We start from the raw sequence: 20,271 nt of genomic DNA, 5'->3' as shown, positions 1-20,271 counted from the left end.
CCCTCCCTCCCTCCCTCCCACTCCAGTAATGGGCTGATCTTCCCCTCCCTCCCTCCCTCCCACTCCAGTAATGGGCTGATCTTCCCCTCCCTCCCTCCCTCCCCTCCCTCCCTCCCTCCCCCTCCCTCCCTCCCTCCCCCTCCCTCCCTCCCTCCCTCCCTCCCTCCCTCCCTCCCTCCCTCCCTCCCTCCCTCCCTCCCCAGTAATGGGCTGATCTTCCCCTCCCTCTCTCCTGTTCAGAGCTTAACTTCTCCTCTTCCTGACAACAGTATGACAGATAGGATTTATTGTAATGGTATTGGATGATGGTGGTAAGTCTTCTAAACAGGACCTCTTATTGATCGTCTGCTGCTCGTCATCTCTCAGTCGGCTCGCCTGTCACATACTAATCTTGTACTGTGAGAAAGCAGGCTAACCATAGAAATATCATCTCTAGAATGGAAATCCTCTACCAGGTCAGCCATATTGAGTGAGTGTACCCTTGAGTTCACCAGTCACAGCCATAGGGAGAGGTTCTATAACCCTTCTATGGCAAACACGCAAACACACAGTTGTTGTGAATAGATGAAATAAGGCAAACTGATAAATACATATTCTTAATTGTTTTATTTATACTTTATTCAACATTTAACAAATGTAACTAAACTCCATGTTACAGTTAGTTGAATTGTTTGGTTCCATGCTTGTGTTTGTTTCAAACTCCATCCAATATTGTATCTTTATCACTGACCTCAACCCAGAGTCTTTTAGAGCGTTCACAGAACATAAAAATACAGTATATGAATCCATAAATACCTCATATAGCACTGTAGTCCACCACAAACAACTGTGACGATTTACACACAAAAATAGAGTATTGTATACTTCATTTCAAATTCATATAGTCGTTATATCATTATATGGATACTTAGGTGCTTTTTGATAAACTGTAACACTGTGCACTTCGCATATAGTGATAATCTGTGCAGGACTGTCAGCGATTGATCACTATACAGTATTCACTATCAGCAGAGTGGTGTATACAGTATTCACTATTAGCAGAGTGGTGTATACAGTATTCACTATTAACAGAGTGGTGTATAGGGTATTCACTATTAGCAGAGTGGTGTATACAGTATTCACTATTAACAGAGTGGTGTATACAGTATTCACTATTAGCAGAGTGGTGTATACAGTATTCACTATTAACAGAGTGGTGTATACAGTATTCACTATTAGCAGAGTATACTGTATACAGTATTCACTATTAGCAGAGTGGTGTATACAGTATTCACTATTAACAGAGTGGTTTATACAGTATACATTATTAGCAGAGTATACTGTATACAGTATTCACTATTAGCAGAGTATACTGTATACAGTATTCACTATTAGCAGAGTGGTGTATACAGTATTCACTATTCGCAGAGTATACTGTATACAGTATTCACTATTAGCAGAGTGGTGTATACAGTATTCACTAACAGAGTGGTGTATACAGTATTCATTATTAACAGAGTGGTTTATACAGTATACATTATTAGCAGAGTATACTGTATACAGTATTCACTATTAGCAGAGTATACTGTATACAGTATTCACTATTAGCAGAGTGGTGTATACAGTATTCACTATTCGCAGAGTGTACTGTATACAGTATTCACTATTAGCAGAGTGGTGTATAAAGTATTCACTATTAGCAGAGTATACTGTATACAGTATTCACTATTAGCAGAGTATACTGTATACAGTATTCACTATTAGCAGAGTGGTGTATACAGTATTCACTATTCGCAGAGTGTACTGTATACAGTATTCACTATTAGCAGAGTGGTGTATAAAGTATTCACTATTAGCAGAGTATACTGTATACAGTATTCACTATTAGCAGAGTATACTGTATATAGTATTCACTATTAGCAGAGTATACTGTATACAGTATTCACTATTAGCAGAGTGGTGTATACAGTATTCACTATTAGCAGAGTATACTGTATACAGTATTCACTATTAGCAGAGTATACTGTATATAGTATTCACTATTAGCAGAGTATACTGTATACAGTATTCACTATTAGCAGAGTATACTGTATACAGTATTCACTATTAACAGAGTGGTGTATACAGTATTCACTATTAGCAGAGTATACTGTATACAGTATTCACTATTAACAGAGTGGTGTATACAGTATTCACTATTAGCAGAGTGGTGTATACAGTATTCACTATTAGCAGAGTATACTGTATACAGTATTCACTAACAGCTTTTCACTGAAGGTGACAGCTGGACCAGAAGGGCATATAGACCGCCCTCAGGACTGACTGACGAAGACACCAGAACACACACTGAATTACACACACTCACTGACGTACAGAAACAAACATACACACACTGACGTAGGCTATACACACACACACACACACACACACACACACACACACACACACACACACACACACACACACACACACACACACACACACACACACACACACACACACACACACACACACACACACACACACACACACAGCACAGACTCCATTGAGGACCACAACGAGGCACGACGGGACTTGGCAGTGCGACATGGAATGTTTTAATCATTGATTCTGGATGGTAACAGTAGTTCTGGATAATGCTCGTTGTGAGATAATGCAGTGTACTCTAATAGCCATCAGAATCCTCCTGCAAGGACAGAGAGGGAAAAGTTATTTCAGGAATTATTAGTATTACGTTATTATGTTCCTATTTGTGTAATAACTGATAACAAATGATCACAAAGTGAATCACAAACATACCATAGACGGAGGGTGATGATGGTGGATGAAACCCAAAAACATTACTGTGAAGTCACGGGAACCTCGCCCTTCTGAACGGAAATCCACAACAAAAGAAACAATTAAACACAAACTATGTAAAACAATCTGATGAATGAAACATGGAGGATGATGACTCAGTAAAAACGGGAGGATGATGAGGAGTTAACCATTAATCACTGATTCAATGACTTTGATCCTCTGTAATCTCAGAAATCAGGGCTCTCCAACCCTGTTCCTGGAGAGTTACCGTACAGTCCTGTCAGGATTTGGCCAGGGTTGTTCCGGTTTTTGGTCACTAGATGCCCCCATTGTGCCTTTTGACCTTTTCTTTTCCCTTGATCCCCATTATTATTTGCACCTGTGCCTCGTTTCCCCTGATTGTATTTAAACCCTTTGTTTTCCTCTGTTCTTTGCTCTGTGTTTGTATGTTAGCACCCAGCCCTAGTACTCTGTGATCTCTTGTTGATTCCAGTGGACTCTCTTGTGGAATTCTGTTTTTTGTTCTTGTTTGTTTGTTTGTTTTTGAGTATCTTTTGAGGCTTTTTTGTGCTTTACCTTCCACCTTGTGGATTTACCTTTTTGTCTTGGAGGATTACCTTTGTTCTTGTGGAATTCCTTTTGAGGTTGTGGAGTTACATGTTTTCCTGAAGAACTTCACTTTTTACTTCATTAAATACACCGTCTCAAGTACTGCTGTGCCTGCCTCATCTTCTGGGTTCTGCTGACTATTCGTGGCTCAGTTGGTTTAGTGACTGTTTCTCACTCCGGAGACCTGGGTTCGTAACCGGGTCCTGACAAGTCCTGTAGGTTCTCTCTCCAACCCTGTTCCTGGAGAGCTACACTCCTGTAGGTTTGAACTCCAACCCTGTTCCTGGAGAGCTACCGTCCTGTAGGTTTTCATTCCAACCCTGTTCCTGGAGAGATACCCTCCTTTTGGTTTTAACTCCAACCCTGTTCCCGGAGAGATACCCTCCTGTAGGTTTTCATTCCAACCCTGTTCCTGGAGAGATACCCTCCTTTTGGTTTTAACTCCAACCCTGTTCCCGGAGAGATACCCTCCTGTATGTTTTCAATCCAATTCCAGTTGTAACTAACCTGATTCAACTTATTAACCAGTTAATTACAAGAGTCAGGTGCGCTAGGTTAGGGTTGGAGAGAGAACCTACAGGACTCTACAGTAACTCTCCAGGAACAGGGTTGGAGAGAGAACCTACAGGATGGTACTGTAACTCTCCAGGAAAAGGGTTGGAGAGAGAACCTACAGGACGGTACTGTAACTCTCCAGGAACAGGGTTGGAGAGAGAACCTACAGGACTCTACAGTAACTCTCCAGGAACAGGGTTGGAGAGAGAACCTACAGGATGGTACTGTAACTCTCCAGGAACAGGGTTGGAGAGAGAACCTACAGGATGGTACTGTAACTCTCCAGGAACAGGGTTGGAGAGAGAACCTACAGGATGGTACTGTAACTCTCCAGGAACAGGGTTGGAGAGAGAACCTACAGGATGGTACTGTAACTCTCCAGGAACAGGGTTGGAGAGAGAACCTACAGGACTGTACGGTAACTCTCCAGGAACAGGGTTGGAGAGAGAACCTACAGGACGGTAACTCTCCAGGAACAGGGTTGGAGAGCCTTGGTCTACAGCCTCGGACCCCGAGGTTCCATCTACAGAAAGCCAGTGTAAATAGTGATCTAGAAGATGTTCAGCGTGACGGTAAATGTCCCACCTCTGCAGCATCATCGCCCTCTGGGTCCGCTGGAGACTCGTTGATGGGCAAGTCTTTAGACAAAGCATCTTCATCCTGCAATAATAACACATTCACTGACCAGGTCAACAATGGACAAGTGTCCCAAATAACCCTGTTCGACTATTACCTTGTGTTAGTTGGTTGCTGCTGCAGTATTTTCCTCTTGTTGGTAATGACAACCATACTAACACAACACACATATACACACATATACACACACACACACACACACACACACACACACACACACACACACACACACACACACACACACACACACACACACACACACACACACACACACACACACACACACACACACACACACACACACACACACACACACACACACACACACACACACACACACACACACACACACACTAGCTTGATTGGTGCTTGGCATTGGTATGACCTTCTCTAATAAGATACACAGGTGATACACACAAATCCACTCCCAGGCTACCAGCTGACACAACCTGAGAGTTACAGGGTAGTGCAGATCCAGGTGCTCTCTCCCTCTCTCTCCCTCTCTCTCTCTCTCTCTCTCTCTCTCTCTCTCTCTCTCTCTCTCTCTCTCTCTCTCTCTCTCTCCCTCCCTATCCCTCTCTCTCCCTCTCTCCCCTCCCTTTCTCTCTCTCTCCCGCCCCCTCCAAATCTCTCCCCACTCCCTATCCCCTCCCCATCCCCTCCCTACCTCCCCACTCCATATCCCCTCCCTCTCTCCCGCTCTCTCTCTCTCCTCCTGCCATTCCATTTAACACCGCCCACCGTGTCTCCATCTGTTCACACAGCAGAGCCAGACACACACACACAGACACACACAGACACATACAGACACACACAGACACACACAGACACACACCACACGTCATCTCCCAACACTCACCATGGCAAATAAATACTGTTTCTACTGTTCTTCTTTCTCTTCTGCTAGTCAACTCAAGAAACCAAAAGACATGAAAAGTATGTGGACACTTCAAATTTGTGGATTTGGCTGTTTCAGCCACACTCGTTGCTGACAAGTGTATAAAATAGAGCACATAGCCATGCAATCTCCATAGACAAACAGTGGCAGTAGAATGGACCATACTGAAGAGCTCAGTGACTTATACACTTAGTTATGTACATGATAATACTTATCCTATAAAGATAATATCTTATCCAGCTAAGTATTAACTTGTAACTAAGTAATAAGTTCATTCTTCACAATTTCTTGAGCCTTTAATTTCCCATATGAAACATTGACGAGATATTGATTGGGTTCCTCTTGTCTAGTGGCTCATCAACAGGACATAAACAGAACAGCATCTGTGACTTGAGTCAGTGAGTCAGTCTATGGGAGCTGATGAGGTGGGTGTGGGTGTGTGTGTGTCTGTCTGTCTGTCTGTCTGTCTGTCTGTCTGTCTGTCTGTCTGTCTGTCTGTCTGTCTGTCTGTCTGTCTGTCTGTCTGTCTGTCTGTCTGTCTGTCTGTCTGTCTGTCTGTCTGTCTGTCTGTCTGTCTGTCTGTCTGTCTGTCTGTGTGTGTGTGTGTGTGTTTATTAAATTAAAAAACAATGAGTCAGAACGTTGATCTTAAAATGTTGATAAACTACTACTTCTTCACATTATGAGTGCAGCAATGCCCATAAGGCAGTAGGCTAACTGGAGCCCCACATGGCTACCTGGCGCCCCACAAGGCAATAGGCTACCTGGCAACCCCACAAGGCAATAGGCTACCTGGCGCCCCACAAGGCAATAGGCTACCTGGCGCTCCACAAGGCAATCGGCTACCTGGCGCCCCACAAGGCAATAGGCTACCTGGCACCCCACAAGGCTACCTGGCGTCCCACAAGGCTACCTGGCGCCCCACAAGGCAATAGGCTACCTGCCGCCCCACAAGGCAATAGGCTACCTGCCGCCCCACAAGGCGGTAATCTACCTGCCGCCCCACAAGGCAGTAGGCTACTTGACGCCCCACAAGGCGGTAATCTACCTGTGCCCACAAGGCGGTAATCTATCTGCCGCCCCACAAGGCGGTAATCTACCTGCCGCCCCACAAGGCGATAATCTACCTGTCGCCCCACAAGGCGGTAATCTACCTGCCGCCCCACAAGGCGGTATTCTACCTGCCGCCCCACAAGGCGGTATTCTACCTGCCGCCCCACAAGGCGGTAATCTACCTGTAGCCACACAAGGCGGTAATCTACCTGTAGCCACACAAGGCGGTAATCTACCTGTAGCCACACAAGGCGGTAATCTACCTGTAGCCACACAAGGCGGTAATCTACCTGTAGCCCTACAAGGGGCCCCACAAGGCAATAGGCTACCTGCCGCCCCACAAGGCAGTAATCTACCCGTAGCCACACAAGGCGGTAATCTACCTGTAGCCACACAAGGCGGTAATTTACCTGTCGCCCCACAAGGCGGTAATCTACCTGTAGCCCTACAAGGGGCCCCACAAGGCAATAGGCTACCTGCCGCCCCACAAGGCGGTAATCTACCCGTAGCCCCACAAGGGGCCCCACAAGGCAGTAATCTACCTGTCGCCCCACAAGGCAGTAATCTACCTGTCGCCCCACAAGGCGGTAGACTATCTGCCGCCCCACAAAGTGGCAGGCTACCTGCCGCCCCACAAGGCAGTAGGCTAGACGTGAATGTTCATCCATAATGCAATTAGCGAATAAACTGTTGTCAAACGGGCACTGCACATGCATACTGCCTCCAGCTCATTGCAAGTGGTGTGTGACGCTCTGATGAAGCCTGCCTTCAGTTGCCGTTTGATGCCGCTTTCAAAACAACTGGGAACTCGGAAATCTCTGAGTTTCAACTTCAGTGGATTCAAGATTCCTGGGAAAAATACGAGCTCCGACTAGGAAAAATAGTTTTTAACAGTCATCAAACTCAGAATTCCAACTCGGGAACACAGGCCTCTTTCTAGAGCTCCGACTTTCTGACCTGAAGTTCACTGACCTCATGATTTGACCTCGTATTTTTCAGAGTTCCCAGTTGTCGTGAAAGCACCACAAGATGCTGCAGTAGCAGCTCTGCCACTTTCGGACAGATTTCCACTCATAGGCTCTGTATCTGCATGCTGTACGCATGTGATAAATAAGATACATAACCAATATAAACATAACAAAGATACATAAAGAATATACAAATATAAATTATTCATATTAACCTATAGACCCATAAGCATGACCGGTAAAATGTATTTCCATCAATGAAGAGGCTAAAAAGCGTTACTTCACAATGGTGTTTTTTCTTCTCTTCCCGGACAATTTTATTTATCAGCTTTTCTATTTTTTAATCGGACAAAAGCCGGCTATTACCGGCTAATGGAAACCCTGGTGTGCGTGTGTTCTATCCAGCACACAAACAAACAAGTAACATCCTCACTCTTCCTCTTTCGTCGTCAGACAGCCCATCTCTCACACTGTCTAATTGATGGCTGGTGGCTGGCTGCTGTGGACAACCACATGAAAGTGGATCACTCAGCTCCCTCGCCTGCTGTTCCCTTGCTTGCTTTAGGAAGGAGGGATGAGAGAGACAGATAGATAGAGGGATAAATAACGGTAACGAGAGATGGAGCCTGGGTCGGAGACCCCTAGGCAGGGAAGCCCCTTTGATGGGCTCTAACATGGGGTCGGTTGGTCGATTGGACCTTTTTAATTTGATCGATAGCAATGGCACTGTAATGACTGGCGCTCAGAACACAAGCAGGGAACAGACAGGCACTAAGGCTACCTCCAAATGAGATCAATCCAATTCTGTGCACAGTCTCTGGCTTCGCCCCAAATGGCACTCTATTCCCTACATAGTGCACTACTTTTGACCAGGGCCCATAGTGCATTACTTTTGACCAGGGCCCATAGTGCACTACTTTTGACCAGGGCCCATAGTGCACTACTTTTGACCAGGGCCCATAGTGCACTACTTTTGACCAGGGCCCATAAGTGCACTACTTTTGACCAGAGCCCATGTAGAGAATTAGGGAAGCAGTCTCTGTGTTTTCACTCTGACACCCGGAGGACGCAATTAGGCGTTACACGGAGGACATGATAAAGCGTTACACAGGGTTTGGAGATAAAGAGCTAGGTGGCCAATCAATGGCCACAGGAAATATCCACAATCAAACCTCTTTCAAAACAAATCAAATGGACGTAACAAAATGTGGGGTCAAAATACTTTCCGAACGCACTGTATAATGCTGAGGACATTATTCAACTGCTGATGACCAGTTACAAGGAGTTGTTTACTGTCCACACCCAAATAGTTATTTATTTACATTTCACTACTTTATGTTATTCATCAGTGGCATTTGTGTGTGTGTGTGTGTGTGTGTGTGTGTGTGTGTGTGTGTGTGTGTGTGTGTGTGTGTGTGTGTGTGTGTGTGTGTGTGTGTGTGTGTGTGTGTGTGTGTGTGTGTGTGTGTGTGTGTGTGTGTGTAGGTGCGCGTGCGTGTGTGTGTGTGTGTCGGTAATTATCGTTATGAAGTCCTTGATTTTCAAACCCAGATTTTGTTTATCATTTCCTCTCAGTAGCATAATCACAGGATAATTGTGTAATCCTCTAGAATGATGTCCCACTAAACACTAAATTAATCTGTGAGTGTCTGTGTCATGTAACCCCTCTAGTCATAAACAAAGGAGGAAGGGGGCTAAAGGTTTTTTTCCCTTCTAATTAGTGAGGTTTTCTCTCTGATTGATGTTGTTGATTTGTTCTTACGATAAGGCCATTGTACAGGAAATGTGTGTGTGTGTGTGTGTGTCTGTGTGAATAAGGGCAATTTACAGTTAATGAATGCAGTGATTGTTGAGTACCAGAGACATCAGCTGTATGCTTTGGGTGGCTAATTCACCTGGCAGATTAACACGGTTAAAGCCACAATCTGTCATTTGTTTTTGTTGTTTACAATTGAAAGCCCCTCCACCTGTTTTGCTATAAAGCTGAGGGATGGGTCTGGAGTATTTAACCATTCTCAAATGCATAGATGGAGTTGACTTGTACTAAGCTCATTAGGCAAGTTATATCCCTTCAATAACCAATGGGTGTTTGTTATTAATTGAATTGACTGTTGAACAGCAGTAAATATTGCACATTGTCCCTTTAACTGAGAGAACATGTAAGAGCAGCCTGAAGAAAACCTGTTGCTCTGCTGTTGGTTTGAAGATGAATCATCACTACGACCACAAGGCTTTCCTTTTATCTATCCGAGACTATGTTGGGTTTTGTTTTGAAAGAGAGACAATCATTTTTCATCTTCAGAGACCGTCAGGCCTGCAAATTGTCTCAGTCTTTCAGGATATTGGACCTCACCTCTCTCTCTCTCTGTCTCTCTCTCTCTCTCTCTGTCTTCCTTTATCAAAACAGACTTTCAAACAGACGATGGAGAATCCATCCTGTTTTTTAATGACTGAGAACTAAGAATGTCAGAGACTATAAGAGGAGAAGAAGAAGCTAGCTGTAGAGGACTGAAGGTCAGGGTCCATTTTGACACAGACAGGAGCAGCCAGTGAATAGCTGTCATATAAAATGGATCGAAAATGTTTCATTGAAAATGGAGGACAGCATTGAAACGCAACAGGTCCGTTCTGATGAAGTTTCAAAAAACAAATAGCAATGGTCGGCTCTGTTTTCTCTCCTAGCATGTGATGTTAAAGTTTATTCCCTGACAAACATGTATTCAGTCAGACAACCATAAATTACACAACAATACTTTCTCCTTATGAGAAAGTTTAGCTACAGAGAACCACAACCAATTCACTGCTAATGTGATGGTGAGACAGAGACCGTAGCTGAGATAGAAAATAAGTTCCCCCTGAAAACACATTTGTGCTGAAGAAGAAAAAGTAAGCCACCTGTTTTGTCATTCATCTCAATTGAATAGGTTGTTGTGAAGGACGAGAGAGAGAGGTGGAAAGTGTGTGCCTGAGGGAAAGAAAGGCAACGCTCTCAGGTATCATTCTCACCTGTTTGGCTGGGTCTTTCTTGACCAATCCGGTCGCAGCAGCGATATTCCCTGCCCCCTCCACAGTCTTGTTGCACACTGCTGTGACACCTGTCACCATGGCACCGCCCACCTGGGACACCCCAGATACTGTTTTACCTGCAACTGTGGAGAGAGTGAGAGAGAGGAGGAGGAGAGGGAATAGGGAGAGAGAGAGGAGGGAGAGAGAGAGAGGAGTCAGAGAAGGAGAGGAGGAGGAGGGGGAAGAGAGAGAGAGAAAGAGAGGGAGAGAGAGAGGAGGAAGAGAGAGAGAGAGACAGAGAGAGAGAGAGAGAGAGAGAGGGGGGGATATGACTAGGTTAACATCCAGAGGTACATGGTTAGAGAAGATACTGTTGTGATATGGGGGACAGTTAGTGTTAGGACACAGGCAAACACACTACCAGGATACACTTCCACATGCCACCCCCAGGTGGCAGCACCAACAGGGTCTAGCTGCTGAACTAAGACTTGATAAGCACATAAGGATGCCATTTAAGGTGATGGTCAGTCAGTGTCCCAGCTGGCAGAGCCGTGAGGCCGCTGGGTTTCTAGCTACAGTTTCAGATATTATAAATTTCTAATTTTGCAGAAAGTTAAAGTGTACGGTTAGCTAGCTGACATTAGATGGCTGGCTCACTAGCTAACAGTATGTGTATGATCTGTGGAGTAATATATCAGAAAGCCATTTGCATTGCTAGTTATAGCCTAATGTTAGCTAGCAAACTAGATAACATTAAACCTATTTGGTTAACTTAAGATAGCTATGACAATCACTTTGTATTGCTAGTACTCTGTGAATTGGGATTATGGTTCATTGTTTAGCTAGTGGCTAGCTTACATGTCTAAACAAAAGACTCCACTTCGCCAGATGATTACATGACCCATCAAGTTAGCCAGGCGTGTTTGACGGTGATTATGGCTATCTATTATAATAATGCAAGAATATTTGTTTCTGGAATTTGTCTTTCAGCATCAGTAGAACACGCCTGACTCTCCTCCACCAGACATCCAAGGAGAATGGTCTAATGCCGTCCCCATCAAAAAGAGAGCTGGCCAAAGCAAGCACTTGTTCAGCGTGAGCGGTCTGTGTACCAGAAGATGGTTGCTGACTGCAAGACTTCCTGTGAAGACCTGTAGTTGTCTCTGGGGGCCCCTACTGAACCAGCAAGCAAAGACATCAGGATACATTACAGCTTTGATTTTGCTCACCAAGTAAGGAACATTTCCTCCTTTATACTGATTAAGGACATATAGTCAGATACACACACACACAACAAAATATATAATATATATATATGGTAAGCAGTCAAATACGTTTCACTGAGTTGTGTAAAGACAGATTGACAGGGGTGAGACAATTCTGTCACGTTCTGATCATCGTTCGTATGTGTTTTCCTTGTTTTAGTGTTCGTCAGGGCGTGAGCTGGGTGGGCATTCTATGTTGTGTGTCTGGTTTGTCTATTTCTATGTTTGGCCTGATATGGTTCTCAATCAGAGGCAGGTGTTAGTCATTGTCTCTGATTGGGAACCATATTTAGGTAGCCTGTTTTGTGTTGGGTTTTGTGGGTGATTGTTCCTGTCTCTGTGTTTGCACCAGATAGGACTGTTTTGGTTTTTTCACGTTTCTTGTTTTGTAGATTGTTGTACTTTCATCTTTATTAAATATGCACAAAACTAACCATTTTGGTCCGCCTCTCTTTCCCTAGAAGAAAACCATTACAAATTCATTTTAATTTATTTTATTTAATGTTCTTTTATTGTTTGCAGGTGCACTATCCTTCTGACCCTTTGCAGCCAGGTCCCATCTACTATCCTTCTGACCCAGGTCCCATCTACTATCCTTCTGACCCTATGCAGCCAGGTCCAATCTACTATCCTTCTGACCCTATGTAGCCAGGTCCCATCTACTATCCTTCTGACCCAGGTCCCATCTACTATCCTTCTGACCCTATGTAGCCAGGTCCCATCTACTATCCTTCTGACCCTATGCAGCCAGGTCCCATCTACTATCCTTCTGACCCTATGCAGCCAGGTCCCATCTACTATCCTTCTGACCCTATGTAGCCAGGTCCCATCTACTATCCTTCTGACCTATCCTTCTGACCCTATGCAGCCAGGTCCCTTCAGGTCCCATCTACTATCCTTCTGACCCTGAGGTCCCATCTACTATCCCCAGGTCCCATCTACTATCCTTCTGACCCAGGTCCCATCTACTATCCTTCTGACCCAGGTAGGTCAGGTCCCATCTACTATCCTTCTGACCCTATGCAGCCAGGTCCCATCTAGGTCCCATCTACTATCCTTCTGACCCTATGCAGCCAGGTCCCATCTACTATCCTTCTGACCCAGGTCCCATCTACTATCCTTCTGACCCAGGTCCCATCTACTATCCTTCTGACCCTATGTAGCCAGGTCCATCTACTATCCTTCTCACCCTATGTAGCCAGGTCCATCTACTATCCTTCTGACCCTATGTAGCCAGGTCCCATCTACTATCCTTCTGACCCTATGTAGCCAGGTCCCATCTACTATCCATCTGACCCTATGTAGCCAGGTCCCAACTACTATCCTCCTGACCCTATGTAGCCAGGTCCCATCTACTATCCTTCTGACCCTATGCAGGTCCCATCCAGGTCCCATCTACTATCCTTCTGACCCAGGTCCCATCTACTATCCTATCCAGCCAGGTTCTACCCTATCTAGCCAGGTCCCATCTACTATCCTTCTGACCCTATGTAGCCAGGTCCCATCTACTATCCTTCTGACCCTATGTAGCCAGGTCCCATCTACTATCCTTCTGACCCTATGCAGCCAGGTCCCATCTACTATCCTTCTGACCCTATGTAGCCAGGTCCCATCTACTATCCTTCTGACCCTATGTAGCCAGGTCCCATCTACCCTATCCTTCTGACCCTATGTAGCCAGGTCCCATCCTATCTCTGACCCTATCCTCCTGACCCTATGCAGCCAGGTCCCATCTACTATCCTTCTGACCCTATGCAGCCAGGTCCCATCTCTATCCTTCTGACCCTTCTGAGGTCCCATCTACTATCCTTCTGACCCTATGCAGCCAGGTCCCATCTACTATCCTTCTGACCCTATGCCAGGTCCCATCTACTATCCTTCTGACCCTATGTAGCCAGGTCCCATCTACTATCCTTCTGACCCTATGCAGCCAGGTCCCATCTACTATCCTTCTGAGGTCCCCCTATCCTTCTGTATGTAGCCAGGTCCCATCTACTATCCTTCTGACCCTATGCAGCCAGGTCCCATCTACTATCCTTCTGACCCTATGCAGCCAGGTCCCATCTACTATCCTTCTGACCCTATGTAGCCAGGTCCCATCTACTATCCTTCTGACCCAGGTCCCAACTACTATCCTCCTGACCCTATGTAGCCAGGTCCCATCTACTATCCTTCTGACCCTATGCAGGCAGGTCCCATCTACTATCCTCCTGACCCTATGTAGCCAGGTCCCATCTACTATCCTCCTGACCCTATGTAGCCAGGTCCCATCTACTATCCTGACCCTGACCCTATCCTTCTGTAGCCAGGTCCCATCTACTATCCTGACCCTGAGGTCCCATCCTATGCAGCCAGGTCCCATCTACTATCCTTCTGACCCTATGCAGCCAGGTCCCATCTACTATCCTTCTGACCCTATGTAGCCAGGTCCCATCTACTATCCTTCTGACCCTATGTCCCATCTACTATCCTTCTGCCAGGTCCCATCTACTATCCTTCTGACCCTATGCAGCCAGGTCCCATCTACTATCCTTCTGACCCTATGTAGCCAGGTCCCATCTACTATCCTTCTGACCCTATGCAGCCAGGTCCCATCTACTATCCTTCTGACCCTATGCAGCCAGGTCCCATCTACTATCCTTCTGACCCTATGTAGCCAGGTCCCATCTACTATCCTTCTGACCCAGGTCCCATCTACTATCCTTCTGACCCTATGTAGCCAGGTCCCATCTACTATCCTTCTGACCCTATGTAGCCAGGTCCCATCTACTATCCTTCTGACCCTATGTAGCCAGGTCCCATCTACTATCCTTCTGACCCTATGTAGCCAGGTCCCATCTACTATCCTTCTGACCCTATGTAGCCAGGTCCCATCTACTATCCTTCTGACCCTATGTAGCCAGGTCCCTCCCATCTACTATCCTTCTGACCCTATGTAGCCAGGTCCCATCTACTATACTTCTGACCCTATGTCCCATCTACTATCCTTCTGACCCAGGTCCCATCTAGGTCCCTTCTGACCCTATGACCCAGGTCCCATCTACTATCCTTCTGACCCTATGTAGCCAGGTCCCTTCTACTATCCTTCTGACCCTATGTAGCCAGGTCCCATCTACTATCCTTCTGACCCTATGTAGCCAGGTCCCATCTACTATCCTTCTGACCCAGGTCCCATCTACTATCCTTCTGACCCTATGCAGCCAGGTCCAATCTACTATCCTTCTGACCCTATGTAGCCAGGTCCCATCTACTATCCTTCTGACCCTATGCAGCCAGGTCCCATCTACTATCCTTCTGACCCAGGTCCCATCTACTATCCTTCTGACCCTATGTAGCCAGGTCCCATCTACTTTTTAACTCCTCGCAAATGTGTCTTGTTTGGTGTCTGCTGTGAAGGAATACCACAACAAGTCAACTACTTGGTTGATGAAGCGTCATCCAGCAACGCAGTCAACAACTAGGGAGTTGGGGAAACACGTGTGGACCTGAAGTGTGATAATTGCAGTGGCCAAAACAATAACCTGTTTGTGCTCTGGTATTGTGCCTGGCGGACCATGCACAAGCTCCACCAGTCTGGACCTTCACTTCCTGATCCTGACGGACCATGCACAAGCTCCACCAGTCTGGACCTTCACTTCCTGATCCTGGCGGACCATGCACAAGCTCCACCAGTCTGGACCTTCACTTCCTGATCACAGGCCACACCACGTGGTGCTTCGGCCTCATCAAGCAGCGCTTCAGAAAGACCAGAGTGAACAAAGTCTGAGATTGCTGGTGTTGTGAAGGTACAGAACCATGACAGGGGTCAACATCCCACAGCTGGTTGGACTGGAGGATGGTACGGTGCTGGTGGAAAGCTATGGTTGGCAACAACACCTGACTCTTTACTTTAGGCCGCTGCCACAGATCAAGCAGTACCAGCACTTCAGGAGAATATCATTTTCATTGCATTGTATGAGGTTATTCTTCTTATCTAAACTTGGGAGGTGAATTGATGTTATGCAAGGTTGTTATGTCTTCTCAATTTTTGTTAGTTATTTCCTGTTTTACAGCTTTGATACTCTGGAGCCTGGTGTCGTAGTCTCCAAGTAGCGTTCACACTCAGTCGGGACCAGGTTTCAGCTGCTGCGCAATGCTAACATCCTTTGCCCCATAGATGGTCTGCCTGTGCAAGCATCACCTGGATACAGCTAGACAAACACATATTTTTGAGAAGATCAGGGAATTTTGCGACGAAGAGGCTATGGACATCACATGTCCTGCACAAAAGTCAAGGGCAGGACAGAAACAGGTTCCACGAACATAGATTCCCTTGTTCATATGTGTTTCGGACGGACCAGTTCATCGCTGGGGTGAGTTCCCAGTCATCAGCACTATCTGCAGTGCCACTAGTCACATGACTCTCTCCAACACACACACTATACAGTACCTGTCAGAGAGAGAATTTCCACACAAGCTTTCCACACAAGAGTGTGGAAAGCTGTTATCAAGGCAAGGTGGCTACTTTGAAGAATCTTAAATAAAAAATATATTTAAATTTGTTTAACACTTTTTTTTGGTTACATGATTCCATATGTGTTATTTCCATAGTTTTGATGTCTTCACTATTATTCTACAATGTAGAAAATAGTACAAATAAAGAAAGACCCTGGAATGAGTAGGTGTGTCCAAACTTTTGACTGGAATTGTACGTTGCTGCTACTATTCATTTTTTTATCCTGCTGCTCAGCCACTTGACCCCTGATCGTATGCATATAACTACCTCATCTACCACTGATATGGTTAGTGATATTGATCTTATACATACTATATATTATTTTGTTCTTTCTCTACTGGCATTGACACGTGTTAATTTTTATATTTTTTATATTTTATATATTTTATATTGACACTATTTCTGATATTGCTACAATGCAAGTAACCATTTCGCTGTACCGTTTACACCTTCTGTAGAGACCCATACACTTATAGCATTTATTTCACATGACCCAATCATTTAGACAAGTGTGTGATCTAATATTTATAAAATCTTTTTTATCTGGACACTTTCTGTTTACCTGGATTTTTTTCCTTATTTTAGGCTACTACTTTTACCACGTAGTCTTAATCTTTACTACACTACTCACTGTTTAGCACATGACCTCACATGTGAATCCTTAAAGAGATGGGTGGGGCTGGCTTAAGAGCGTGTGAACAATGCTGATTGGGTGTAGACAAAGAAGAGCTCTCCAGTAGGTGTAACAAAACATTTAAAGGCCATTTTCTCAAAAGTGGAGTTACAAGTTTATCAACTTTCAAAGCAGGATTACTTTCCCATTGTTCCTACAAATGCTGTGCTTGATATACCATTTTATAGCTCCATGTCTCTGCTTTTATCCAATGAAAAAAACATCATTTCAAATTTTGCTACATAAGATAGAATCAAGGCGGTCGGTCACATATTTATGTTTTGTCACTATTTGAATACATAATAATGTACCTGGTCTGGAGAGAGCTGGCCTTGGATCAAGGTTGCTGACTCCCTTGTCACTTGTACATTCAACACCTAGAGGCATTTCTCATTTCTCACATAGATTCAAACTCAAATTGGATTTGTCATAGGTGTAGACATTAAAGAGAAATGCGTACTTAAAAGACCTTAACCGACAATGAAGTTATAAGAAAATAACAACAACAAAAAAGTAAGAGATAAGAATAACAAAATGCACATCGTAAAAATCAGGTTACAGACCAGGTATCTAGGTCTAAGACCCCTAGACATACAGTAGTCTAGCTATTGGTTACCCAATAGCCTGGTCTCAGATCTGTTTGATAAAGCCAAATCCTATGGTCTGGATTGTATACCATACAGCACAAACATATCTGGGACCAAGATAGATGGGTATTCCCCTATAGATAATGGATTCCCATTCTCATATTAAGGTATAGGAACTAAATTCTCTCTGTATATATTAACCATAGTTACCTCTACTCTGCTCTGCTCTAGGCTAGGCATGGATGGCTTACGCAAGGCTATAACCACAAAACCTGATTAATCCAGTGAGTGGTGGCCATGACAGCAACAAGACATGACTCAAAAGAGGACGCAGCCAGGCACACACACACACACACACCATTCACTCCAATCATAAGACAATTCAGGTACTGAGGACATTCAACATGCAGCCTATCTTTCAATTCAACGGCAAAAGTGAACAGCTGAACAGTGACTCCAAGACAGAGTATACGCTGTCTCTTTCATTTCAATGGAACATAATGAATTCTGTGAGCAGTGACTCTAAGATGGAGTGTATAGGCTGTTAAGGTGAGTTGTATGATATCACTGGTATTATTACTCTGCTGGCATTGGTGTCATAAACCATATCCTTGATTTTCATGACAATATGATCTCTGCTGGCTTTCTGTTAGTTGTTTAGTGTGTGTGTGTGTGTGTGTGTGTGTTGTAAAAATCAGGCATTAAACTAAGTGTGTACAGTAGATTATATTCTATAAAATAGCTTAAATGTTGGTAATGGTGACATCCAACCTACCTGTTGTGACTCCATCTTTTGTTTTGTTGCCTATGAAAAGAACAAACACAGGTGAAAGACAGGTGACAAATAATTAACATCCCATTTATTGACCTTACAAAGCACCGTCATTCAATACAATTATCACTTTATGTTGGCTGATCAAAACCATTGTCATACAGAATTTCTAACATTCAATGTTGCAGCAATGATTCAACAAGAAGTAGTAAAATAAAACAACAGCATGTAAGCTACTATTGTCCACACCTACCGACAAAGATAACACCACCTTTTGTCATCTCTGCCGCCCCAGTCACGCCCTGCTTGGTCTTCTCTGCTGCTGCCGCGACCCCATCCTTGGCTTTTGAGAACCCCTTCATTAGCGCGTCCATGACTGTCCAAATGAAACAGAAACAGGTGTGGAGATGTCAAAACGTGCATTCAGTGCTGTGAAGAACTTCTCCGTAACAAGTGGTGTAATGGTGTGGGAGGGAGGGAGGAGCTTAGGGTCTAGTCACCACCCACCTTTGTCTTTCTTCTGACAGCCAGGTCTGGCTTAAAGACCAAATGCAGTCATTTTTATATCAATATCAAATCATTGCTGGGTAACATTTAAGTACCTTGGGGGGGGGGGGGGGTTGGAACTTTCTTTGAATCTTTGAATTTACCGCATGGTGATGTCACCATGGAAAGCCGAAACTCCTGCCTATGAAACCATGCTGATGTTAAGGTCTTGTGGAAATTATATTTTCAACCAGCAACTATCCGGAAATAACACTGATCAAATGTTTTCTCACTTTTTATAGTGTTAGTTTGATCAGATGTTGTACAATATGATACAGAACATAGGAAAAAATGAATTTTGACTGCACTGGGCCTTTAAAATTTCTTAAAATTCGCTTACACATGCATGCCTATGGACAGACGTTATAGAGAAACAAAAGGCAGGTAGCCTAATTCCCGTTTGAAGCCTTGATGATGCCGACTAGACTAGATTAGCCAGTCTAACCTAGAACACCTGTTGGCAGCACACATCACATCTGTTCTCCAGACACGTTGCCTCTCCATTTGAAGAATTGTATTATAGTTACATTATGTCACCACAACTCAGCCTATTTTTGTGATGAACAATTTCCGATACCTCGTCTTACATTTTTAAATAGAGATAGGAAATCATATTACCATTTTTTAAAATGGAAATAATAAATTAGAAAACAAAATATATCGAGATATTCTCGACTGGTGTTGAAAAAAATGGCATTCGATTTTCTACAAACCTGTGGATTGTTCTCACACCAGTAATTGCCTTCCAACTTCCCTTTCGACGCTGAATTTGAAAGACAATTCAGCCCTTATGCCCTAGAGTTCGAGAAAAACCTGTTGCCTTGTGTTGTAGAACGGATCGATTTCGCCTTGCAGGTTTGACACCGACACTCGTCTCGGCTTTGGAACCAGAGGGCGCATGTAACCGTGTGGTGCTGATGCTGGGAGAGCTCGAGACAGAATGGTTGCTTTACCGTCTGCATCCCACAACCTCGTGCCCCCCCCCCTCACACACACACACACACACACACACACACACACACACACACACACACACACACACACACACACACACACACACACACACACACACACACACACACACACACACACAAACACACAAACACACGCGCTCCCCAATCCCCCTCTCATAGGAGCGTTGATTACGTGGCAGCCCAAACTGACCACCACTATTCTCCTGTGCGTGGAAGGTTAACCTTGCGTTGTCCATCCACGCTAGTTAGTCATCAATCATTTGAAGGAAAGTCTATGATACATAACCGAAACTGATTATACATGCGTGGTTGAACATCCATCCACCATATCATGAACATTTCACATCGTCAGACAATGAGATAATAAATCACAATCGATTTGATTACGTAATGGCTTGATCATCTATGGTCTGATACTCAAATTATAGGCTTAACATACAGCAAAACATCTAGCCT

The 20,271-nt window shown here is 44.5% G+C and overlaps 1 protein-coding gene across 4 annotated transcripts; it reads right to left on the bottom strand.

Moving 5' to 3' along the window:
• Positions 1-591: 591 nt before the first annotated feature.
• LOC124000603 (alpha-synuclein-like) lies at positions 592-19,797 on the bottom strand. Of its 4 annotated transcripts, none has more exons than XM_046307105.1 (7): positions 19,555-19,796; positions 18,549-18,671; positions 18,299-18,328; positions 10,504-10,646; positions 4,528-4,602; positions 2,779-2,846; positions 592-2,665 (listed from the first exon to the last, which is right to left on the bottom strand). In XM_046307105.1, the coding sequence occupies exons 2-6, from the start codon at positions 18,667-18,669 to the stop codon at positions 2,820-2,822; spliced, it is 396 nt and encodes a 131-aa protein (XP_046163061.1). In that variant the 5' UTR covers positions 18,670-18,671; positions 19,555-19,796; the 3' UTR covers positions 592-2,665; positions 2,779-2,819. The 4 variants fall into 4 exon arrangements, with proteins under 4 accessions (XP_046163061.1, XP_046163059.1, XP_046163062.1 ...); XM_046307103.1 differs by having other exon boundaries at positions 2,779-2,849; positions 19,555-19,794; XM_046307106.1 differs by lacking the exon at positions 2,779-2,846 and having other exon boundaries at positions 19,555-19,797.
• Positions 19,798-20,271: the final 474 nt, after the last annotated feature.

The sequence above is a fragment of the Oncorhynchus gorbuscha genome, linkage group LG16 (assembly GCF_021184085.1).
Source record: "Oncorhynchus gorbuscha isolate QuinsamMale2020 ecotype Even-year linkage group LG16, OgorEven_v1.0, whole genome shotgun sequence".
Lineage (NCBI taxonomy): Eukaryota > Metazoa > Chordata > Actinopteri > Salmoniformes > Salmonidae > Oncorhynchus > Oncorhynchus gorbuscha.
This window is presented reverse-complemented; position numbering and strand designations above follow the sequence as displayed.